Raw genomic sequence first — 26,314 nt, 5'->3', positions numbered from 1 at the left:
GGTAAAATGTTCGCGGTCTGAGTTACTTTGTAAAAAGTTGTTCACTAAAAGTTTCTTAAAGTTTCTTTCATGTGTGATAGTTTTAAATTTGTCGTCTAGACAGTTCCACAGGTAAGTGGCACTTTGCATGAAATGTTCGTAGGCCTGCGTTGGAGCGACATTTCGGCACCACCAGATGATCATGAAAAGAAGCTCGAGTATTATAAAATGAACAATGATAGAGCAGATGGCCACTGCTATAGCTTTGCCTGGATTTTTAAAATGATCTTGGACGTTCGGTGACCCTACTTTTCTTTCCAGAAACAGATTTTATTTACAATTATCTCCACACTGTCCAAAAATGAACAAAAACTCAATGTGGGAGGTTAAAAAAAAAAATTCAAGATTCCTGTCCATGGGACACCCAATCCTGTCATCTTGCGGCTGCAAGGCGCGTGAAACTGTGGTCGCTAAATGCGAACTTGTTCTTTAAAGAACCTCACCAGTTGACTAAATTCACTTAATAGGTCCACTTAAACAATATTTGTCAGAGAACATTTTACTTCAAAGATCTAATTGCAATATTTTTGGGCTTACAGACACTGTGGCCTTAATTATTCGCCAACGAAGCCCGATTTTTTCAGATTTAGGGTGTTCTTCCGGGCATCTTCTCTCCAAAACGAAGTTGGTGACCCCCCCATTTTTTTCACATTTCTGACATAACTAACTCCTCATCTTACGGTGGTAAAAGTCTCAGAAAAAATTGAAGTTAGAAAATTTTCTCACTAACGTCCTTAAGTAAACCGAGGTTGCATCGAAATGACCGGACACCGATCAGCGCCCCCTGACGCATCGTGAGGCCAGGGATAAAAAGCGTGTGCATGTCTTGCTTAATTAAAGGTTTACCGGTTTATGAACGGTTTATGAGAGATGTAAGGTTACCTTTCCACCCTGCGGTGTCTACCATTTACCGGATGAAACATTCGGGCCCGCATTTGGGAGGACAGTATAAGGGTAGTTAGCATAAGCAACATGAAGACGCAGCAAGGTGCTGTTAGGTAGCGCCTTTTGTTACCAAAAGCATTAATTGCTTTAATTATCAACATCCTACTGCGTCTGGGTTTGCGGGTGTTGCTTATTCTTATTCTGTAGTAAAACCCAGCCTTTACGGTTGTGTTTTTCCAATATTGACAAAGCAACCGAAAAAGACGGTTCTATCGTACAGAATTTTCCGGTTTTTCGTACCAACCGAAACGAAAGGACTATCACAAAATTAGACTTTCTACAAGTCCTTTCCAATAATTCTTCCCTGGCCTGATGGTTTTGGTGTTGGAAAGGACAACCTTTCGCGACTTCTGTCGCTCAAAGAAGATGAATAAGCAAAGGTCGACTTGTGGCAAGTCCACCTCAAAATGCCAACTCCATAATTTTTAACCGAAATTCCCCCAAAATTACTGTTACATTCGCTTTCTGACCGAAATGTCTGGAGGTTTTGGTTAATGTCTAACCCAGCTTAACCAAGATTGCTTTCACAAGAGCCACTGTGAGGCCTCAAAGGCCGACCAAGATACGTAACACTAAAAACATATTGCACACTAAAACTTTTTAGTGTATTAAGTTTATTCCCATAAATAACATAAAACTGGTTATTTTTCTACTTCTAAAACAATTCCTGAAAGAATGTACTGCCGAAGCAATTTAAAAGTCTGGCGATCATGAATGTGCAGAAAACGAAACTTTGTCCCTTTAAAACGTACCACGTATGTACAGCGAAGGCTGAGCACTTTGCATTGTCTTAGAAGAATGGCTACCGGCAACAGGAGAGCATAGTATCATCCGAAAAAACATCTGTGAATACCTTGGGCACAAGTAATATCAACGCAGAAAGGAGATTTTCAATGTTCTGCTTAATGCGCAAGCAAACTTGAGCTTAGGTGCCCTGTTAACTGAAAAACCCACAAAAAAAACAAGGTCTACATCTATACTACTAAATTTACGAATGCTACCTGATTCGCACCTAATTGAGTTCGCATCCCGGAACTCATTATAAACTTTCTATTTCGACTTCACTTTCACCTTCAATGGATTGAAGAACGAGAAATGAACATGTTTTGTGTGATTTTGTTTCATTTCCGTATTTGGAAGTCTGGTTTTCATCCTCCCACACACACACAAAAAAAACAGGACGAGTACTGGATACCATGGCGCAAACAGTTGCTTAGCAACTATGGCTCAATTCAGTCTCTTCTAGACTTGTTAGCAGTGTACGGTTCCGTAAGATGATGTAACGAAAGTAATGATGCAAATGGCGTATACTATTGTTGGTAAAGAGTGTCTTTGAGTAATGTTGTAATCTACTGCTAGCTATAATTTCTACCTTATATACATATCTATATCTTTAACTTTCTATATTTTCTACACTATATAAAAAAGCTCTGCTAAAAATATAATCCATAGTGCCTTCTAAGGTCGAATGTCCACTCAACAGTGCATTCTGCCACAAAGCATTCTCACCAAACCAATCCTTCACTACATAATGTGTTTCTATTCCCTCAAAAACAAAGAAACGCAACTGATTCGAAATCAGCTCTGCAGCAGGTCAAAGCCTAACAATGCTTCAGATATTGAGTCACAGAGAGAAAGCAACTTAAAAGGAGAATGTTGAGCAATAGCAGTGGCATGAGGAATGGAGTCCGTTATGTAAAACTTGTCAAATTGAACTTCACAGTCAGTAAAAAGTTTCCATGATTCCTTGGGAAAAACAGCATGTGTGACGTATGCACTAATCTTGATTGCTCCAGATGATAACAGCGCCTGGTTAAAAGAAATGGTTTTGTGTCTCAGTCTCACAGTTAACAATAAGATACACCACTTTAAAAAGTAGTTTACCGTTTACTAGAAATCTATAAAGCTCATACAATATGTTATGTACAGCTAATGAAATCAATGAAGGGTGAAGCATGATCACGCCAGTCTTGCATTAGCTTGAATTTTGATGTCACTTTTGTCATTTTTTAGTAAGGGTTTCGTTTTATATCAATGGCCTGCCCTAGCGTTTTGACTTAACTACACAAAACAATTGCAGTGAAACCAGGAGCCATAATTATGGCTCCTGATGAAACCCGTTAATTTATACCAGGGAAATGAATACCTTAATTAAATTTAAATCCCAAATTAGCATTAATCAGCTTTCAAACACCTGGCCCTAGAGCATGAATTTCTTTTACTCAGCCAACTGAGTGTAATGTCAAACTCGTGACCAATATTTAAGTGATACTTCATTAACTGTAAGTTCTAGGAGCCAGATCCCTACTTTTGCACACTGCACCAAAGTCCCTCCTGTCATTACAAGGTCATCAACAATGATCACGTGATGTCCGGCTGGATCACCTGCAAAATTGAAATAGAGTGAAGAGTTTAAAAAAGAAAATAATCATGCTTCTACTGGAATTGTGGATATCAACAATTTATCTTCTGTTTTTATCTATCTTGAGTATTCTATTTTCTTTTACAGTCTCATGCAACAAATTCATCTAGGGCCACCTTAGAGTTTTCAACCAATCAGATCATGATTATATACCATACAAATGTGAGTTTGTTTGTGATCTCACCAATAATGATGTTGTAGTAGCAGCATGAATGTTAGCCATTGGAACACAATTTTGATTGGCCTCAAATTACATTCAAATTTTGCTGTACACCCCACACAGAGGAACACTGCTTTGGTTTGCTGTTGCACTAGGCAAAATGAAATTTTGGTTATTGAAAGATAAAAAGGGCCCCACGGGAAAGGGAGAGGGGTCAGCCAAAAACAATGTGGACACGTACAGTGGATAGGAAGAGGTCCAGAGCTTGGCAGAAGTCCTGAAGTGAAGTTGGTTCTCCAGCACAAGACCAGAGTCTATGGAGAGTGAATGTGGATCAGGCCTTAAATGCCATTCTGGTTAAAGGAGTTAGGTAGGAAACAGAAAGTTAAAAAGGAGCATCATAAAATTACCATCTTTGACTCTTACAATCCTCTTGTTTCCATCTCTGATTTTAGTGCAGGTGATGGTTGGAAAGGATGTAAACATGGTGTGAAATCTCTTGAATGCACCTTCATCAGGAAATGCAATACTTATAGCATTGTCTTTGTGTAGTGTCGAGATTTCACGGAGAAGCAATGGTATTGCTGTTTCTAATCTAAAATCAAAAGAGAAAATTCTTTAAGTTGTTTATTATACTAGAGCAAAACTGTGACAAAACACAAAACATGTGCACAGCTACAGCAGTCATTCAAACGCTACAGAATTTATATCTAAGATGCTATAATGGCTTCATTCAATATCATTTTGACCTTAAGCTTATCCCAGACTCAGTTCAATTGATTTGCCTTACTGATTCCAGAATAAGCAGAATGCAGTCTGCACTTTCTGTTCTAGCAAGAAGAATAATCATATAATGATGTGACTTCCTCTTGATTCACAAAATATTTTGGTATGCAAATAATCCCATTTAAGGTTATTATTTTCTACGTCTAAGAGATAGAAAGATGATCCTTATCCATAAATAATCCTCTTCAGGTCCTCTAAGATTAAGTCTTTTAATGAATTTTTCTATCTTATTTAATTAAGTTATTAAAAAGTCAAAAATTTTGTCAGATTTTTTAACGTCAATTATTATAAGTGAAAGACTTCCAATGTTCTACTGACTGTATAAATTGTACTTTCTCATTACCTGGGGATTACATTATCAGTAAAATAAAACCTCTCCTGTAGCGCATGAATATCAAACACCATAATCTGAGAAGGGCCTCTTGCTGTCAGAGGAATGGTAGACAACAAAATAGCTAGTGTCTGAAAGAATAAGAAATATCTCAAATAAAACTGGGATAGAGAATGACAACATTTTATATCTGTTATAAAAAAACACATTGGGCTGAATATTTAAACAAAGTTTAGGTTAGACCTGGTTTTTGACTAAATCGAGGTTTAGACAAGGCCTGCAAAGACCACGGCTAGGTGTGGTCTAAATCGCATTATTCAAATGCAGTCGAGCCGCATTCCACGGAGACCACTTCTAAGTGTGGTTTAACTAAAATTTCTATTGTTTTCCAAAAACCGCATGTTCAGAATCTTGAAGAGGCCAGATGAAAAAATGGCTTCAAAATCTCAAAATGCAAATTTTAGCCGAGAAGAAAAACTTCTACTTGCCAAGCCCGGGAAGCAATATTGCAATATAGAAAACACAGGATATGACAATGTCAGCTTAAAAATGAAACAGTCATCGTCGCAAAAGTTGTGCAAAGTTTCACCGCCGGAAATCCCGATGGTAACAAGCGCGATATGAAAGCAATTCGGGGATGTTGGAAGTGCAAGAAACTGGAAACGAAAAAGGAATTTGATGAGCAACAGAGGGAAAGCAAGAAGACAGGTGGTGGTAAAGCCCCAGTTTCACCAAATGCTATTAGTAAGCTGGTTGCTGACGTTATTCCAGCGTCAGTGAATCCACTGGAAAATCTTCTATTCTTCTAAAGGATTAAGCCTATCCCGCAAGTGTCGGATTCTTCGAACACATTGAGTATTAGCCCATTGCTGTAGGCGTCTATATCTCAAACTTCCATCCATGACAAAAACCTTCACTAATAAAACGTTAGACTACGTCTAAACCTACTCGTGACCAGGTCTAAGTTGCTATTGTTTGCGAGGCTGTGTTTAGACTCCGTTTAGGCGGGATTTAAGATAAGTGATGTTTAAATAACCCAGTTTCCTGGTTGAGACCCCGTTTAAACCAAGACCTTCTTAAACGATGCCTAAACTTTGTTTAAATATTCGGCCCATTAGGTGTTATAATGTTACATGGTGTTGGTTTTCAGTATGATAAGCTGTTACACACAAATGTACATACTTTATTTGATGAAGCAGGTTTGAATTAAGGCAGCCAAAGGGCTGATGAGGGCTGATGTGGACCTACTACAATAGTATAATTAAAACAAAACTAAAGCAGCAGAATGTTAGATGAACCTTTGCTGTAGCAACCTGTCCCTCTGTTTCTTCTCTTTCCATTGTTCCAGTTGGAAAGTATGGCACAATAGCAGTGAATGATCTTGCTAATAACCTGGAAGAAATAGCATTCAACTTAAAAATAAACACATCTAATTCTACTCATATACAAATTTTGTCCATAATTTGTGTCACTTTGAGTTCAAGTTAGTTCTTGCTTGTGCTAAACCTTACCTGGGAATTTTATAAATGACAGAAAGCTGCTCAAACACAACTTCTGGTGAATGGAAGCTTCCCAAAAATATGACTGCAGAAAAAAAGAGAAAAGACACTAGATGTTACATGCTTGCAACATTTGTGATTGATATTATAGGTTTCACAAGGTCTCTTAGCGATGCAACAGTAGGCTATGCAATGTTTGTTGTTTGATGGTGAGATAATGATGGTTTCACAACATTTGTTAGTGACATGGCCAAAAATACTAGATACATAATTAAAAATAAGAGGAAAATCCATGTTTAAAGTAGCAAGCTGTACATACCATCTCTTCCTGCACAATCGTGTTTCACATTTTCAATGAACAAGTTCGGCCATCCATCTGGAAACTGCTCCCATGTTACAGACCTCAGCTCCACACTTTGCTGGAAATTTTGAAGTTCTTTCTAAAGGATCAAAGTAAGGATAACAAGAGTTAGAAGTGAATGATGTGCTAATTATCATACATATCTAGATTGCTTCTTAATGAGTCGACTATGAATACTTCAAGATATTCAACAAATACACCCAAGATTGTATTACATTATAGGTATATTGGACTTGACAAAACTGACCAGTACTCCAAATCAAATGCATTTATTATCACTTACCTTCTAGATCTGGAGCAAACGAAACTCTTCACATAATAGCAGCTTAATTGATGGGAAATTTACTGGTGTAAATGAGCCTTGTCACCAGGCTCTAGACTCTTATATTTAAGAGAGATGTCCAAATGAAATAGCCCTTAATACAGTGCTCAACATTAGCAGTCACTATACCTGCCAACTCTCACACCTTAGGCATGAGTCTCATGCCTACAGATTTAAAACTTCGATCTCATGCCGGCTCAAGCTTACAGGCCAAATTCTCACACCTGATTGAAAAATGTGAGTGGTTGCAGCTTTGCTTGACACAATTTCCAAAAGTATGTAAACTCAAACCGATGTAAGAAATGAAACCTATGTGTAAATGAAGATACTTCCTTCTTCAAATAGAAAGCACTGGGAGCGAGGTCACATTTAGCGATACACGTCCTGAGACTGGGACTGGGAAATAGCAGGGCTGTTCCCACTTCTGCTATCTTCGGAAGACTTCGGACGTCTTCGGAAGTTTTCAGACATCTTTGAGAATCTTCAGACATGTTTGTGCCATCTTCAAAAAATGCGGCACTCCCAGGATAAAAATCTCACGCCTATAACTCAGAAAAAATTGGCAGGTATAGGTCACCCAGGCCAGTCATCAGAGCAACCAAATTCATGTTTGGTTGATAGTCTGCCATTTCAAAGGAACAATCAGGATTTATTTAAATCAAGCACTACTAATTAAATAGAATGCCATCCAATGACGTCATCATTAAGGGACCGTTCATTAATTGTGGGTCAGGGAGGTCTGGAGGAAAATTAGGGGGGGGGGGCATCAAGAAAAATTTTAAACAAGGAGGGGGACTCCCAAAATAGTTTTGCCTGATAAGGGGGAGCTTTGAAAAAACATAAACTTAATTTTAAATCTTTTATTTCATCGAATAATCCTTATAAAAAAAAATAACATTATTGGATGTCTTGCACTCAGATGAACTTACCTCCTTAAAAATGTAAACTATGAAATTAGAATTTATATGACAGGTGGCACAAGATAGTGATCTGTCAATGTAACAATGGTAATTGCTCAGATGATTTTGCAAATTGGAAATACAAGCCTCTATATTTTCATGAAAGATCTCTTGACTGAATAGAGGAGTTTTCAATACAGTGTGCTGTTGAAGAGAACATGTTACAGCCTATGTTTAACATATGGAAGGGCAGAAAACATGTGCACTGATTAGAGCAAGAGAGAAACAAAAAAAAAAAGAAATGCAACAAAGCGGGAATCTTTCGTCGATCATGACTGGAATAAATTGCAAGAAAGTAGTAAACTACACTCCCTGACAAAACCAGAGCTGCAGCACTATCTAAAGCACTACAAACTTAATTCCTGTAACGGAAGGAAAGATGATTGGGTACAGAGGATCGTAAGTTATTTGCTATTAAGCGGAGTTGTTGACCAAGTGAGCATGGTAACATCCTCTGCAATATTAGACTCCAGTACAAAATATGGCAAGAATGTGACTGGTAATAATCATGTTAATAACACAAGCAAAGACAGTGATAGTGACAAAGGAGATGTTTACAGTTCTGAAGATGAGGTCCTGTTAGACGGTAGAGTGAAGGAGATGAAGAGGAGGAAGACTTTATAATGATCCCTGAAACAGTCACAACACGGTCTGGTAGAGTGGCTAGTAGGGTTTCAACTGTTGTTCTCCACTAATATTAAAAAGGTAGATTCGTTTTTTTTTCCTGGTTAATGAGTCGTTAATAAGGTTGTTGGAGAGGTGAAGGTAGGGAAGGGGGGGTTCGGAAAGATGTGTAAAGAAAATGGGGGGGCCTTGATAAAAATTACAGTCCATAGGGGGGGGGGAGCAGGAAAAATGTCTTGAATATTGCTTAGTTTTCCTCCAGCCCACCCCTATGTTTAATTAAAGAACGGTCCCTAATATGCTTCAATTCATGTAGAATATGAAGCAAGATTATCGCAAAGCCACTTCAGGAAATGTATGCACAGAAAGATCACCTGAATACAGATGACGTGGTATAGAACCGAAAGCACAATCTGCAATAAATCCTAAAGTAAAACTAAAGGAGAGGTGTTTACTTGGGTCGTGATGGGCGACTTCAACGCATGGCTGCACCGTTCACAGATAGTTTTTGCCAAGTTACTCATCGATTTGTGATAGAACAGCACCGCAGGTGGACGAGGCACATGACTTGCTTTGTGAGACTGGTAAGCCGCCATCTTACCTTGTTATTACAGTAAGCGACAGTCTAGTGCCCTTTACACGAAGAGGGTTCTCCCTTTCCTCTCCTAATCTCGTGCCCAGTCTCGTGCCCAGTGCCATCTTGTAAAGATCATGGCAGCAGTGGCGACAAGGAATTGTGAAAGTGTTGGCTGTGGACAGCCAGCAAAGCTGCAATGTCCTACTTGTATTAAACTTGGAATTCATGGAAGCTTCTTCTGTTCTCAGGTATGTACATTCACTAACCCGTGTCATTTGTCTGGTTTTTCGTATATTTAAAGTCACGACACGAAAATATACTGAGGTCGTTGAAGACAACTTAAATATACTGAGAAATTAAGAAGAAGTTCCACACGCATGCAAAGTTAGAGAAATGTACCTGACAAATTGCGATTAAAATTTTAACTGAAATGTTTTTATCAATGTATCTGGAAGAGTGCTGTAAAAGTTAAGCTTATTAGTAGGCTTATGTTCAACTTACCTTTAGAGACATCCGCCCCTTGGAAATTTTCCCGCGTTCGGATATTTTTAACTTTTCCAAAATCAGCTCAGAAAATGGACCCCCCCTCCCCTCTGGAAATTCCATTTTTGTCGCACACCCCCTGGAAATATTATCATTCCTTGTGGACACCAAAAATAAGCTATTTTTTTAGTGCAAGAAACCGAATTTTGATCCTTGCCTGTTTTTTTCAAAAAATTGGTGGATACTGTGACCAACACATCACCAGAAGGTACGTCGCCTACTTCAAGGATGCGTATCGCAGAATTTGCAATATGAAAATTATAGATTTAATACCATCAATTCCGCTTCGTAATTTTAACAAAACAGCCATTACTAAAAAAATTCATTTCCAAGACCGTTGAGAGAAAAATGCTGAAAAAGAAACGCTTTACACCACACCAGTGTAAAGCACAACAATCAAAACAACATAATTTTCAGTGCATGTTTTGTATCAAATTTCGGCGGATCAGATCATTGTAAGTATATATATGAAAGATTCAATTTTATTTGGAAGCTGAAAAATCAGAACTTTCCTGGCCATCAACAAAGATCTTACTGTTTTTAACGTTTCCAACGAGTTAAGTTTTCTTAGTCGTTCTTTTGTAGTGTCCCTTGCAGTTGCACTGTTATTTGGGTTGTCACATTGCAGTGCCAAATATTTTTCTTATGCAGCTCTTTGCTCTTGATCTTGCTCTACGAGTTGCGTGAGCGATTAGCAAAATAAGTCTTCAATTTGCCGGGGAAGTACACCACAGTATTGTCACAGTGTACATTCATAACTCTGGCAGTAAATTCCTGCAAATGTTTGCCACAGGTTTTTATTGTGTGAGTACCATAAAACACGCTTCGTTTGGCGTAAACACAATATTTATATCAATATTAGCAACGGCTAATTGAGATCACAAGAAACACTGGTTTGGTCTGCTTTATATTTTCAAATATCAGTCCTGCATTGGGATTAAAAGAATTCAGATCATATTAGTGATATATTTTTTTCTTTATTAATAAATAGTACATGACATTCAGAGGAGAGCAACTTCATTTGCCACACATCCGAGGTGTCATGCATGAGTGATCACAACAACAGGCTGCGCCAAAAATACCTTCCAATTTTAATTAATGCCATTCATTCGGCCCATGAGAGGAGCAGTTTTCAGGCGTGATTCACAAGCCTTTTTTCTGTTTTTATCCAGTAACAGCTTCACTTGACAAGCAAGCAACCACTAAAAATGGGTGTCAAACAAATTTTTGTTCCATTGTCTTCGGCTTTTATGTGGAAATATTGAAGCAGCAAGTCATCTATCTAATTTCTGCTGATTTACGGCTCGCTTAAAAATATATTTGCCTCCTGAACTATAATTGTTACTGTACTGTTTTCCTCATTCAAGAATCATTGTTAATGAGATAAGAGGTCTGTTATCTACCGATTCCAAATTTCTGCTAATTCAATGTTGATGCACTCTCTCAGTTCAAACACTATTTTTCATGCTTGCAATGACAACTTAAAAATGCGGCAAAATCTTCCAGCTGAAACGATACAAATAGGAGTGACAGATGTACTTGGTCAAGTGCGACAGATATATTTTCAATCAGTCACGATTAACTCGTCTACTTTCCACAACATGCTCTTCGATCACCAGCCACTACTCAGGAAAATGATCTGACTCTAGCGGCGACAGAATATCAAGCCTAACTAGCACAAAAATATTCATTCTGTGCTTTAAATATTTAGCAAGATTTATTCCTTTGCGTTCACGACTCGAGAAGCAAAATGCAAACAATGAAACTTTACGTACAACTGTATGAAAATTGAGACTGGTCTGGAAAAAAAATCCATTGAGACAACCCCCCTCCCCCCCTTCGGAAATTCCTGGGCCTTTGACTCCCCCTCCCACCCCCACCGCCACCCCCCGGAATTTCCAATCCCTTCTGTGGGGGGGGGGGGTATGGATATTTTCTGGAACTACACAATAAGCTTTGGTCAAGTCACGCAATGGTCACTTATTGCTTTCAGCAATCTCTGATATTTCAACATTTGGATGTGGTTGATGTCAACACAAACAGGCCCATTTGAACTCATTTCCCAGCTGACAACATCCATTTAAATGAATCATGTAGATTTATTCATTCACATCTCTCTACTGTTTAATTTTATTGAGCTTATTGATGTACTGTTTCATCAATGGTGATATCTGACAGAATTTTGACACCTTTTGTTGACAATTTACTATTTGTTACCATATGTTTTACTACCAGTTTATTTTGAGTCATGTCAGTAAGTTGATACTATAAATATGCTCTAAAGACATGTAAACCGTAGTTGGTTTCTTTCTCAATTTTACATCCAACTCACATGATTGAAAGAAAGAGCTTGCTGTTTACCCTTCTGTTATTTCCAGGATTGCTTCAAGCAAAACTGGAATGAACACAAGAAAGTGCACAAGACAGCTAAAGCTGCAGGTAGCTAATTAGTATTTTAATTGTATATAATTGGGAGGCATGGTGGCCTCATGGTTAGTGTGTCTTCGGAGCGAGCAGTCCAGGTTCAATCCCCGACACTGGGCAAGACAGTTTACTCTCGCAGTGCCTCTCTCCACCCAGGTGTATAAATGAGTACCAGCAAACGTAATGCTGGGGGTTACCCTGCGATGGACTAGCATCCTATCCAGGGTGGAGTAGAAATATTCCTAGTCGCTTCATGCTACAGAAACCAGGATAAGCTCCAGCCTGATGGGCTACTTGGCTTGTATGCAGACTTTATCCTCATTACAAGTAAGGGGTGTGTTACGCTCTGGATATTACCTACATTCAATTTCAGTATGTGTCTTAAGTATGATTGTCCTTAAAAAGTCCTGTTTAAGCTGCCTCTTTAATGAAATTAGAAACTTTGACTGTACATGTACTGCTTTACTTGAACCTGTAGCTGGTCAAAGGTGTCAGTGGTGTTCCTAGCAGTATCTAAGGAGTTCATTTGTTGAGCAGCCCCTAAACAAGCTTAATTCAAGCTAATGATGTGGAAATATGTCAAAATTAATTAAAACAGGATTTTACTGAAAACAATAAAGTTTATCCATGTGTATGGTATCACACTAAATTACATTTCAGCGCATGCACACATGTTTCATGGTATTTCAAGACACATTAAACACTGTACTGTAGGTAATATGTTATGTAGTACTGTAAGATAATAATACTGATTGATAAGATAACCAGACAGCTTCATGCTTTCACAAGAACCTGCTTTAATCCTCTGTAGGAAAAAAGATGGATTGGTACATTTACCCATAGTTCTTAGCACACAAAAACCTTAAAAACGTTCATAAAAATGTACAGAAGAGTTACAAAATCTTCAAACCTGGCATAAACAATGTCCTTCGTACAGGGACAAATATTGTAAAAGTTTGGCTTTCTTTGTGCCTTACAGGCTGTGTTAGGTTTGCAAGGTATTGTGGTAAAATGTACAGCCTCCATCTTTTTTCCTACGGTGGATTACCAAAAAGGTTACATATAAGTCATGTGACAACCATAATGCAGGCAAACAAGATAATTAATTCAAGGTAAGTTTATATCATGATAACACCAGTCAAATTGACAAATTTAGCAAAACAATTCTGCTATCATTGTTGTTATAATTATAATTTTTGTGGTAACTCATGCATCAGTTATATTAATTTTATTTTGTTTCTTGAAGCTACGATAAAGGATATGAAGCCCGTGAACTACAATCCCTGGCCTGGGTATAAATTCACAGGAGTATTGAGACCTTGGCCAAAGGTAAAACACAGTTTAACCCTAACATTTAGGTGAAAAAAGCATTTTTCTAAACGCAGTACTAGGAGGAAAGATATCATTCAATTTAGGGTGAAAACTATACATGATCCGTAATGGTTAAATGTGTTCTGTGCAATCCCCTGAGTAGCAAATTCTAACATAATTATTGTTTATGTGGAGTGTTATTCCTGTTTGGTGATGTTCTATTTCCTACACAGTGAACTGTATTTGATGACAGACAAATATGATTTTCAAAATTGAGTTCAAATAAACTTAACTGAGTGCGTGGCCCAAAATGTATGTTCGTCTACTCAATATAATCAGACTCTGTAAGCAGCAATCATGTGAAGTCAACTTTTATCTGGCTATAATGTGAATAAAGATGTGGTAATTAGAATGAACATGTACATTGTACTGATTGAATGATACTATTTTAATCTACTTTCAGTAGTTGCAATGTACTAAGCAATCAGTGTGGCATCAACATTTTTGAAATAATTATTGTTTCAGGGTTGTCAATAAGGGCTGGTAACTGGCCAAAACAGCTGGCTACTGGCCAATTTTTTGGCTACCTACTTTCGTCTCACCTTACCATTACTTTTGATTTGGAACCTAAAAAAAAAAATGAAAAGCTCCCACAAAACTATCATAACGTCTGAGTCGAGGTAAAGATGTATTTCAAGAGTTTTAACACATTTTCCTTTCCCACACGTGATGGAAGCATTTAATAGATTGAAGTGTTGTGAAATGCCTGGAACAGTTTCACAGAACTGAAACCCAGGCTTTTACATGTACTAAAATGGCATCTGGGCCAAATAAATGGAAGCCATCATTGACAAGTACATTTTCTCACTCTCAGCTGAGTGAGCAGCACCCTAAAATGCCTAAATACACTTAAGAAAAAAGGATTTGAAGTCTACTTCATATTTCCATTAGTGGGCCACCAGTAAAAGAATATAAAGCGGTAGTCAACAAGGCAATGATGTTATCCAGGCATTATGGAAGAAAAAGAGGCACAGGAGAAAACTCCCAAGGTCTTCTCATATTCAGCAGAAAGAAAGGATAACACCAAATTCACAGGAAGATTATAAATAGGAAAGATTTTCTGGTTGAGACCAGTGAGATTTTGAGTGAAAGTTTTTAATTTTATAACGTGGTAAAAAAAAGTCAAAGGTTTGATTGTTCTCTAGGCCCAAATACTGACTGGAAAACGCTGAAAATAGTCCATCATTTCAAGGGGGCATGACCCAGGCCGCTTAGGAGGCTAGTTCCTTCAGCATTTGAAAAGTAGCCTACCGCCCTCTTTGAAATTTGGGACATCTACTTCTCAAACTCATTAATAATTCATCAAGTTAAAACAAAGAAAATCACAATGGTACCGTGAAGGAAGTTTGGATATCTGGGGCCGGTTTCTTGAAGGTTCCGAAAAGTTTTTGCACCTGAAAAGCTGTAGCAAAATCTCAAACCTTTTGACTACAGAACTGTTTTATTCATATATTCCTAATAAGAACAGAGGTTCTCTTTATACAAGAAGTTTCAGGTTTATACACCTCTCTGTCTTTAAATACCAATTAACTAAAAATGGCTTTTTGGGCCAGAAAAGATTCCGGGGATTTGGAGAAATGGGCCGCTGGTCTTAATTAGCATAAATTTTGACGATTTTACTTCTCCCTTAACTCTTAGGTTTTGTTTTGATTTAGAAGATACATGTATATCAAACACTTGAGACAGTGTTTCATCAGCTATCCAAACACCTTGAGTTCTCTCTTCTTGGTGTTCGGATATCCCAGTGAAACACTGTCTCTTGTGTTTGATATATTACTTCAAAACTTATTGACAGCCCTGTATTGATAATTAAGCACTTTCACGTTTAAATTAAGAGTCATTAGACGAGTGTTTGTCTGTAACTGAAATTGCTGAATTTGTTTCATGTATTCTGGCTTGTTCAAACTGAAGACAACTTTGTGACCTGCAGTCATTAAGTTCAATTAATGGAGCTAATGGTTTAATTAATGGTTATTGTTGCTCTCAGTCTCCTAGGAGAGAGGTACCAGACCACATCCAGAAACCAGACTATGCAGAAACTGGTTTGTGCATGTTATTAATTATTATAGTGTATCAAGGAGATTTTATGGAGTTATTAATTAAAAGTTTATAATCTGTGTTAACGAACTTCCAATACTATTGGTCAGTAGCTGTAACTCTCTTCCTATCAACATGTGATCTCATTGGCTACTTTGAGGACACGTGAATCTAACAAACAAATGAAAAGTTATGTTTCCCACCAAAAGTTGCTAGTCTATGATGCCAGAGGATACTGTGTATATGGACTGATGACCTCTGTTACACATGGATCTACTAAATTTCTTTGTGTGGAAAACCAAATAATTGTGTTTCTCTTGTATCCCAACATTAATTTTCTTGAGGTAGAAATTTTGGGAAACAAAATTAGCTCTTTCCCTCAGGACCAGATATTAAGGCCTTATTCCTGCCATTCCCAACCCTTTTATGCTCTGGCACTATTGACATTGTATTCTTGTGGCAAATAAATGTTTGGCTGTAGTTGTTGTTGTTAGAAGTGAATATGTGAAAGATTATACATTTGAACTGCGAAGAAAGACATGAAGATATGATTGATCATCACCAGTTATATGTACAACTTAAGGTGCCTATGAAATGAAAAATGATTGCTGCTTATTTGAAAGGTTTTTCAAAATAAAGGAGAATGGCATTTTCCTTTTTGGAATATCTTCCTTTGTTTCAGAGATATTGACATTTTTGTATTATGCAAATTAGGAAAGTGATGACGTCATAAGTAGTGCAACTAAAATGGTAAAACAATGAATAAAGAATCGGGTAGGATGAGCAGCCCTATCCCCCCTGCCCCCCCACACACACACACCAGGATAAAAGGGTCCTAAGTGTTAGTTGTCAAGGAGTGAAATTGAAACTTTTTCTACTAGTATCGCACTCATCCACATGCTCAAAACGTGTCACTTTTGGTGGACTATCCCAGAGTATTTCATTTACATGGTGTCTTCTGTCAGAATGCTGCATTGCAAGTTGAACGGCATTATTGGTCATATCACCACTCATGTTGCAAGTTTCAGCAAAATATTGTGCAAATGAGAACTCTGTCTACTTGATTTTTAGCTATAACTACTATTACTCATATGTTACCTGTAGTACCTTGCCTTAATGCCTGAATTTTGTTACCACTGGTAGTGTGAAAGGTGATCTGTTTGCATTTCTCCAATTTGCAACCATTTTGGTTGCCTTTAGAAGCAGAACATGTGCATTGTAAATCATATTGGGCAATTTAGTTAATGAAGTTGTAATTTTGATCAGATACTTTGGAGATTATGCCAGCACTTACTTAAAAGGTTAATGAGAGTTTTGTTTTCAGGTGTCCCTCTGTCAGAAATCAAATCCAAGCAAAGCATGCAGATTAAAGTTCTTAATGAGGAGGAGATTGAGAAAATGCGTGTTGCATGCAGAGTAAGGTTATCTACATGTAGAAAATACATGTAAATATATCGGTGCATAATTATCTGTATAATTATTATGAGTAGAAATAAGGCACACTGTAGCGTAGCTTATTAGGCAAAATGTTCATCAAATTTATCAGGAAATAGTAGACATGTTCTCCAAATATCACCAATTATGTCACCCTTATTATTTCAGCACCCCATGTTTTTATTTCCATTGGAACTCTACAATAGTCAAATCCCACTGTGGGTATATTAATCAAAATTGAATATTCAATTAAATCAGGCACTATTAAATTAAGGAGCTTTTAAGAAGAGACTACATGGCCCAGCAAGGTTGCAGCTTTAATCCTCACCATGTTTAAACAAAGTTTATTGTATTGTATGTGGATCAGTTGTCTGAAGTGACAGCAATATGCTGATGTGGACCCAGTTGTTCGAAAGCCAATAACTATTTTTATATTTATATTTCATTAACTATTACAGTGTTCCAGATAAGTGAGGTCTCAGGTCAAAAACCTGACAAGGTCAGCTACATAACCTGACAAATTGCTAGAAAAATTTGTAATGATTTGGTGGAAGCAGTGGAAATTGGCCCTTATTGACACCCTGCTTTGAAAACTTATCTGGAACCCTGAATTATTATAATATTGCAATGATATTTCAATAATAATTATTACCAGAAGTGTTCTTATCTGCCACAGTTATTTGAAGGTCCAGTTTGTGCTAAAGGAAATTGTGACCAATAATACTATTACTTATTTTGATAATTTTAGATATTACATTTTTATAAATCTAAAATTAAATGTTAGTTGGCATAGATTTGCTTGATCCTGCTCTGAACAACCAGGATATCAGTGTTGAAGTTCTCTTACTAACACTAGATTTTATTGAACCCATTCACGGATGGTTATCTTGTCTATTATTGTACTTTAATTTATAGTTGGCAAGGGAAGTAATGGATACTGCAGCAAGAAATGTCAAAGTTGGCATCACCACTGATGAACTGGACAGGATTGTTCACGAGGTGCACTATAATATATTAAATGTTTGCTCATATTAGGTGGTACAAGTATCAGACCAGCAGACACCTTTCTCCAGCTCTTTAGTCTTTGCTAGTGTTGTTGCTCACCCTGAATGGGTTGCTAAATGACAGACAAAGCACACAGCATTATTTTCATCAGACTGGATGATCTGATCAAATAATCAACTGTATGTGTTTTTAGTTGTCATCTTAAGATACAATGTATATTTATGCACTTAAATAGACAGGAGTAGAACTGTCAGCATAAAATAACCCTTGTCTGTTTCTACAGGCTTGTCTAGAGAGAAACTGTTATCCATCTCCACTTAACTATCATGGATTTCCAAAGTCATGTTGCACGTAAGTTAGTGGTGCATGTCTTTCACTTTCTGAAAAACTTGCACATTGTCAGCTCCTTGTTAATTGAGCTGCAGCTTATCCATAAGAACATTTAGCTTATTTTATTCCTGGTCAATAGAGAATTGGTTCATGCTTAGCACGCGTATATCGAGTTATGGATGCACGCAGAAAGTTTGGATAGCACCATAAATTTTTGAAAATTTATGGCAGCTCTGAACTCACAATGCAGAATTTATTAAACTTTGCAAAGAGTAGCACCTTATCATGCTAATTACAATTTGTTAATAACAAATGGGGGTCCCTGAACTCGTTTTTGGGTTATAAGCTCTTAAAGCTAAAATTAAGGGTGTTTTTAACAGGTTATACTGTTGCTATGGTAACCTATTATGCCACAAAGATTATCATTATTGGTTCACCAATGGCTCCAGGGGCATTTACGTGATACCAATATTGTAGTATCACTTGACAAACAGAGGTAGTATTCATCCATCAAAGTATAGCTGTTGGAAAAGTACTGGAAACTGTTCAGTTGCCAGCCTCCTTAAGCAGACACCAGCCTCACTAGATCCCAATATTTTCTTCCTATATTTTCTGCAAACCAACACCTTTGAAGCAGACACCTCAGTCTACAGTTGTGTAGAAAGCAGACACCAGTATATGTCCTTGAGATCATTCCCAGATGCCACAGTTCTTTTGGTCAACACCAAATATAAGGACCTCTGGGCAAAATCAAAAGATGAGCCAGCATTAATTGAAACAACTCCTCTCTCTACACATCTTCACAAACCAGGTGTTTTATTAACAGCCAGGCACGGAGCAAATTGACCAGCTGTGTGCACAATTTGCTTACCTGTCTTGCCTGCTTTTAGTTCACATCTTGAAGAATTTTTTTTACATATACATGTAACGAATGTTAAACTAAAAGATTTGCCTGCCTGAGAACACCAATTGCTTTCCTGCTGAAAACGTAAAATAGGAACCATTGTCATACTTGGATGCATGTGCAAAATCAAATCAGGACCAGGATTTTCTGGTTGCAGTTTTTTATTTACCCAGAGCATTGGGCATGTGGTCACTGCTGACAGTAAATGTTCAGGCTTTGGGGACAAGATTGGTGAGGGTCCTGTAGGTGTGTGTTTGATCTTAGCTGCTAGTCAACACAATTATTCAAACAATTGCAAGCTTTATTCTTGCAGATTGACACATATTTATGTCTTTTAATTGCCTTCGAAGAACGCAATCCTAATTTTGACCTGCAGCTTTCTAGAGTTGGTTTCCCTGTGCATGGTGATATGCAGAAAAATCCACATTCCTGTAAGGACACCAAAATGGCCACCCCACTTGATTTTTGCAGGGGCATGGCACAGCCAGTAAACTGGTACTGTTTAATGCTAAGACATGTGATAAGACATGCACGCGATTGCAAATGCCAGCTTAAATTTGTGCTTCCAGCTTAGAATAATGTACTTCGTAATTTAAATATTCTATGAAACTTGTGAGTCTATGAGGTCTATGGAAACTGGGGGCATCACGCAACTTATCAACAAATCGTGACCTCTTCACTAGCATGGACTTTGACATTAAGCATATCTGACTGTAAAACCTTGGTTGTTGCCAAGACAACGGTTGAATGTCAGCTGGTGAAATTGTTTATTTAAGGTATATATATTAAAGTGAGGGTGTCGAACACACTCTCATGATCTCTGATTACTACTACTTTTATGTTGCTTTTGAGAGTATGAATATGCTCAAGTCAACAAGTCAATGGCCCTTAAAATATGAGTAATACATGTATGTTTAATTTAGAAAACAGCCCTAAGAAAATATGTGCACTGATTGGTTGAAAAGTGTGTTTCTATAACTCGATAGAAGCACAGAACTAGCACGAACTGTTCATGTACTGATGGCAAGAGCAAAGAGAATTTACATTTTGATGATCAAAGTAAACAAGCTGTTTTTCTTTTTTGTTGTCACTGTGTTTTCTAAGAGAATTAGAAAACATGTTCTCCATGTTTCTATCAAGTATAGAACACTCGTGGAAGTTTGGGAGAACTCGAAAAAGCTGTGGAAACACTCGCCTGGAGCTTGTGCTCTCACAGCATTTCTCATTCTCCCAAACTTCCACTCGTGTTTCTATAACTCGATAGAAACAGGGTACATGTTTCTATTTCTTAAGTACAGTGTATGTAATATATGTAACCTGTGCTTTGGAATGCAGAATTATAAATTGTTTAATTGTTGAACAATTTTGGGGATAACGGCTTTATTAGACACAAAATGGTGCTCTTTTCAATCCCATAATTCTGTTTTGCACAAACATTTCTTCATTCAAGTGCTTGCTGCCCTGACTGTGCACAATCTGAGATTATTTCTAAATTCTATTGTTTTGAAACAGATCTGTCAATGAAGTAATTTGTCATGGTATTCCTGACTTGAGACCCTTGGAGAACGGCGACCTGTTGAACAGTAAGTTGTTTTGTCTTCTAAGGGTATTGTAGATTATATTCTCCAGCTTAGTGGCTGTTTCCTTGGTAACAAGTCTGACCCTTGCTTTAGGGATACTCTTCACATAAATCTTCTGCTAAGCTGTTCATGTACATGTTGATGTACAGGGTCAATGACTAGTGGGTAATTAGCAGCATCACGATAGCATTAATGAGAGGGAGGGCAATTTTATTCCTACTACTTATGAAATTAATACACTTAATTTGTACTTGGCAAAAAGCTGCTCAATACATATTGCAATTATTTTGCTTTTTTCCAGTGAGTTACATATATTTTTATTACATGTTTTGGTGTGTAGTGTCGCTGTATATTTTTACGAGTTGTGCTGTATTTTGATGAGCCCATAGGGCGAGTCAAAATACAAACAACAAGTAAAAATATAAAGCGATACTACACACTAAAACATCTAATAAGAGATTTATTATCCAGCTGCTGTAGTCAATAAATGTTTCAATGAAAGAGGGAGAGTGTGACAGTTTTGTGTGCACACAGGTTTTCTACCGTACAAATAACTGTACAATATTGCTGTATATTTGTACTGTTATTTGGACAGTATTCACTGCAGTTGGATAATAATGTCAGTTACTACAGATTGTGAATGTGTTCTTTCAGAAAATATCTATAAGTCCATCTCACCCCTGCTTAAAATTCCCTTTTGGTTAATGCTTTCCTTTAAAACTTTTGGCTTTTAAGACACCCCAGCCTCTTGAAATTTCCAACGACTTTCCATGACGTTGGTGTGGATATTTTGAGGAACCTCACAGTACGTGTTGAATGTTGCATTGACCCCAACGTATGCAGTTTAAATAGTTGTTTTTCATATGTTGATTACCCTGAGAATAACTTTTCATCTTGTGTTTCAATCTGTAGTTGACATCACTATATATTACAATGGGTTTCATGGAGATCTGAACGAGACATACTTTGTTGGTGAAGTGGATGAAGAAAGCAAACAGCTGGTCAAGGTGACTTATGAGTGCATCAACCAGGCCATAGCAGCAGGTACTTTGACCTAGAATCCAGTATCATCGTCTCCCTTCAACTGTTGAAACAGGAGAATGAAGCTGAAAAATCTGTTTAAATCAATAATGGTACTGTATTTGCAGTATATAGATGAAATGGGTATTTCACCCATAAGTTTGAGGAATCTGTGGGATAAATCTGCTGCTGAGTGACAAAAGACATTTTGTTGCTAGGAATTTCCAAAGCATTCAGGATTGGTTGTGAACTATTGGAAACACAGTCACTCCTAAATTATCTTGATGTCCTGTTCACAACCTGTCTTTAATTACCATATCCATTACGTGACAGCATGTTAGTAGAGGGCAAAGCTTTGGCTTAAAATAGAGTAGTACTCTAATGATACGGTTTGCAACAAGAAAGAACAACTCTGTGTTAAGCACTGAGAGCCAGAAACATGACACCTTTGAGAATATTATGAGAGCAGGCAAGTAATAAACTAAGTATGAGGACTTCACTGGAAGAATGTCAACCCAGGCTCATGGCATTGTGAGGTCTGCCAGAAAAAGCACAAGACCACTGCTCTCTCAGTAGGGTCCTGATCAAGCTAATAACAAGTTGTAACTTTATGATTGAGAAAAGCTGTGAAAATGTAACCCACTTCAATACTTCGAACATGTCGGAATTGCAGTTATTGGTATATTGGCCCTCTCAAATATTTACCATTTTAATAATAATGATACAGAACTTTTATAATCTGTTGCAGTTAAGCCTGGTGTTAAATACAGAGAGATTGGTAACATAATTCAAAAGCATGCCCAAGCACATGGCTTCTCTGTGGTGAAGAGTTACTGTGGCCATGGAATTCATGAGTAAGTAAATGATTATCTTATATGAACTGCAGTCACATGTTAATGTGTGACGTTATCTTTTGACAGGTTGTTCCATACTGCACCAAGTGTTCCTCATTATTCAAGTAAGTACATTGACACCCGCAAACTGATTAAAGTAGCTTGTGATTAGCACTGTGAACAGCCTAGCTGCTGGGTCATACAGCCTGTGGATGAAATAGCTCATTAACCAAATTAGCAAACAATAGATCTACCGTTTTGTATGGTTTGGGATTTTTATTTACTCCAGTAGTCAGGTAAGTCACCTTGTTAGATGAAGCGTCACTTATTCCTACAATGGCGTTGACTGGGCTTTCAGGAACAAAGTACAACCCAGAAATAAATTGTACTCCTTGGTTAGCGAGATTTAACCCTGTCTTGCATGAAGTACAAAGTGGCTTTCAAACAAGCCAGGCCAAAGAACTATCTCTTGATCTTTGACGCACCCTCTCTATTTGTGGATTACCTTTAGTTATTAGTCTGTCAGCAGATTGTGACAGGTTTTACCATATGAAGATGGAAAGCCTTGACTTGGTATCTGTCATTGATGCAGTACAAAACATACACATATATCCTGCACTGTACATATACATATTAGGTTTGTATGTTAGGAAGTGAGGTCCTGAAGCAAGACTCCTTCAACATTTTGCAAAGTACTTTGTAGTTTGAGAGCACGTACCAGACATTTCTAAAACACAGTAAAGATAGCGTTATTATTTCCAAGAATATCCAACTGGCCATTTAGAGTGTAAAAATGAGAATTTTCGTCTATTAACATACGTGTATATGAATTTTTCTTTTTGTATTGTCTAAATCAAACCTTCCTTAACAGTTCCTTTTCGTACATAGCTAGTGACCTTTTGAGTTACTGATTGAAGCATCTATCTGTGCATTCAAAATTGTTATTGTTTACAGAAAATAAAGCCGTTGGTGTTATGAAGCCAGGACACACATTTACCATAGAACCAATGATTTCACAAGGTATGGATGATGTATTCTGTCCACAGATCGACAGATGACCCCACAGCATGCTTGAACGTTCACTGCCTCAGTCCCAGTTAGGGACAGTATTCTGTACAAGTGGTACTTCCAAAAAATAATAATCGTGTATATGCTTGGACAGAAGAAGATAAATACCGTAATTTTTCTCTCGTTTGTAGTGCTATTTAGGAGACTGGTTTAGCAAGCTGTTTTTACTGTGCTTCGTTCCCCTGACCATGTGCAATACAATTACACAGCGCTGGATTTTCGGAAGTAACATGTTATAAAATAATTCTCTTATCTCTTGTTAGTTCACGTAATATCCGCTGTATTTGTAACAGTGTAATTTCACGATTATGCTGCTGATTGTGGTGATGAGTGGCAAAATGTTTCAAGGTATAAGACAAGATTTAAGATCCTGGCACTGAAGTTCAAAGCAAAGGCGTCGTTACTTTTGGGACTCAATTATTGTTAATTATACCTCCTGTAAGATTCACTAATGCTGTAAAATGTATTGACTTCAGGAACTTGGCGAGATGAGATTTGGCCTGATAACTGGACGGCAGTTACACAGGTATCTAAACTTCATGATATTTGACGGTTGTTTGATCAGCGAGACATAAAGAGGCAAACCTGAAGACTAAAGTAGATGATATGAACAGGCTGGCCTTGATGAGTGTTGCGATCACACAAAAAATGAAGCCATTAATTTCTGGTTAATCCATGGTTTTGTTTGGAACAAAGGAGAATTTTTCATATAAGAAACATGTATTTGGTTTGTCATGGTAATCCCGGAAAGTCATGAAAGAATCGTGAAGTTTTAGGCGAGAAAGTGTATAAATGTGTTTTTATGAATCTGCTTTTCCACATACTAGCGGTCTGTCAATAGTGGATTCTTTGGTCAGACGTTTTCTTGAAAAGAAAAATTTTTTTCTGTGGCATTATGGGTGACATGGTTACTCGCATCACTAGGCGAGGAACGGCAGCCAGGGGCTTACACGATATGCCATCACTCCACATTGTGCTGCCATGATCATTGTCTCCATTTAACACGGAAACCATGCTTCAAGACCTTTTGCTCCCGTCCGATAATAATTCAAATAATCATTCCTTTTAGGATGGTAAGAGATCGGCTCAGTTTGAACAGACCTTGCTAGTGACGGACATCGGATGTGACATCCTGACTCTAAGACCTGACGACAACGGACGAGCTCACTTCCTGTCTCAAATGTAAACTGCCCCAGCTACTCGTCAAGTTGCCTTATAAGGAGATTACAAACAATGTGTGAATGAAGCAACTGTAAATGTCACGCTAGTATTGAAGTAGGTACTGGTCATCTGCCAAACATTTCCATTGACTTAAGAAGGACGCTCCACCCAGTAACGTTCGGATCAAAAGAAATCCATCTAGTGCGTAAATCTCCTAGATTATGACATTTTTTTCTGTGGAGTTCTGATTTGTTTCAACTATTAGTCTGAAAAAAATAGGCTCGTTTCGTGTCTTAGTGATGTCATGACAATAGTTTGAACGCCATAGAGAAGAGTAAAAGCTATAGAAGATCGTGGTAAAAGTAATTCATGGAGATATTTGGTGTTAGTAGCTGTGGAAATAGAGTGCCGTCAGACACCGCAAGCAGGATCTCTTAGAATCTTCATACTCGCCACTTAGTTATTTTTTAAAAAGACTAGTTATGGAAACGTTAAAATAAGCCAAGAATTAATCGCATCTGAGGATAAACGCCGGGATAATTTGAACTATCAAATTATGCCTTAAGTGATGCACTAAAATCAAAAAGCTGGACACCAGCAAGTCAAGACTTGTACAACTGTTTACAGTGATTTGTTGGTATGAGGAAGGTTTGCTGTTCATACGATCGTAAACTGTATGCTCTTTATAGTGGACATGGTATTGACTCTTCGCGAGATTTTGATATCATTTTTATTTTCGGGCAAAGCGAGGAGAAATGAGCCATTTTCGATATATTAAAATTGTAACGCGGCTCTGAGACTTAGGGGAATAAAGAAGAAATCGCATTTAGGATAAGGAATGAATAATTAATTTGTTTTGTTTTATTCCCCAAAGCCTCGGAGCCAAGTTAAAATTTTTAACAAAGTTGTAAGCCGTACTCAGCGTTAATAAAAGTCAATATTTCAACAGTTCCACTTGTCCAGAATTGTTGCTTGTTTGAAAACGTACTAGTTGTGGGTTTACAAAAAAAGGAAGAACACTGAAGACGAGCGATAGCCATGCGGGTTACTGAGAATCCATGACAGATCCAAAATAGGCAGCTTCGGATTATAATGCCATTATAATCCGAAACCTTTTTATTTTGCATCTGTCATGTGTTCTCGGTAAACCCGCGTTGGTAGATTTATAACGATTTTTTGTCAGCAGCGTTCCCAGAACATTAATCAAAATTATTGACCAAAACAGACGAAACTAAACACGGTCGACTGAAAGAAAGCTGCTTTGTTTTACGTGTTTGTATAGCCTACACACCAGCTCCGCCCAAAAGCTTTCGGTTAGGTATTTGACGAGTTGAAGTCGAAACTACCATGAGGGTATAATGCATACACCTGAAGGAGTAATGATGTCATATCAGAAGCATATCACCTATGCTTCTGGTCATATCTAAAGCACCTTTTTGTAGAACTCGGAAGGTAAATATTTTCCACTGTACCCCGACACTGAATTGGATGATTGTTTCAGTACCTGTCAAACCAGTGAAATAGCCCAGAATAAAATTGCAGCTTTATCAGACAACATATCCTACTACTTCGCGCAATA

The 26,314-nt window shown here is 37.6% G+C and overlaps 2 protein-coding genes across 2 annotated transcripts; one reads left to right on the top strand and one right to left on the bottom strand.

Moving 5' to 3' along the window:
• Positions 1–254: 254 nt before the first annotated feature.
• Positions 255–9,132, bottom strand: LOC145495220 (uncharacterized). Its single transcript, XM_081474807.1, has 8 exons — positions 8,904–9,132; positions 6,502–6,622; positions 6,195–6,267; positions 5,982–6,075; positions 4,696–4,814; positions 3,977–4,161; positions 3,293–3,369; positions 255–2,793 (listed from the first exon to the last, which is right to left on the bottom strand). The coding sequence occupies exons 1-8, from the start codon at positions 9,042–9,044 to the stop codon at positions 2,563–2,565; spliced, it is 1,041 nt and encodes a 346-aa protein (XP_081330933.1). The 5' UTR covers positions 9,045–9,132; the 3' UTR covers positions 255–2,562.
• Positions 9,125–25,679, top strand: LOC145495215 (methionine aminopeptidase 1-like). Its single transcript, XM_081474801.1, has 14 exons — positions 9,125–9,273; positions 11,947–12,007; positions 13,239–13,321; positions 15,351–15,405; positions 16,725–16,816; positions 17,750–17,833; positions 18,123–18,190; positions 20,586–20,656; positions 21,566–21,697; positions 22,422–22,527; positions 22,594–22,631; positions 23,461–23,526; positions 24,051–24,100; positions 24,644–25,679. Exons 1-14 carry the CDS (start codon positions 9,160–9,162, stop codon positions 24,758–24,760), a joined length of 1,137 nt encoding a protein of 378 aa, XP_081330927.1. The 5' UTR covers positions 9,125–9,159; the 3' UTR covers positions 24,761–25,679.
• Positions 25,680–26,314: the final 635 nt, after the last annotated feature.

Source organism: Orbicella franksi, chromosome 8 (genome assembly GCF_964199315.1).
Source record: "Orbicella franksi chromosome 8, jaOrbFran1.1, whole genome shotgun sequence".
In the NCBI taxonomy this organism is placed as follows: Eukaryota; Metazoa; Cnidaria; class Anthozoa; order Scleractinia; family Merulinidae; genus Orbicella; species Orbicella franksi.
The sequence above is the reverse complement of the archived record's forward strand: the minus strand, read 5'-3'. Positions and strand labels throughout refer to the sequence as shown.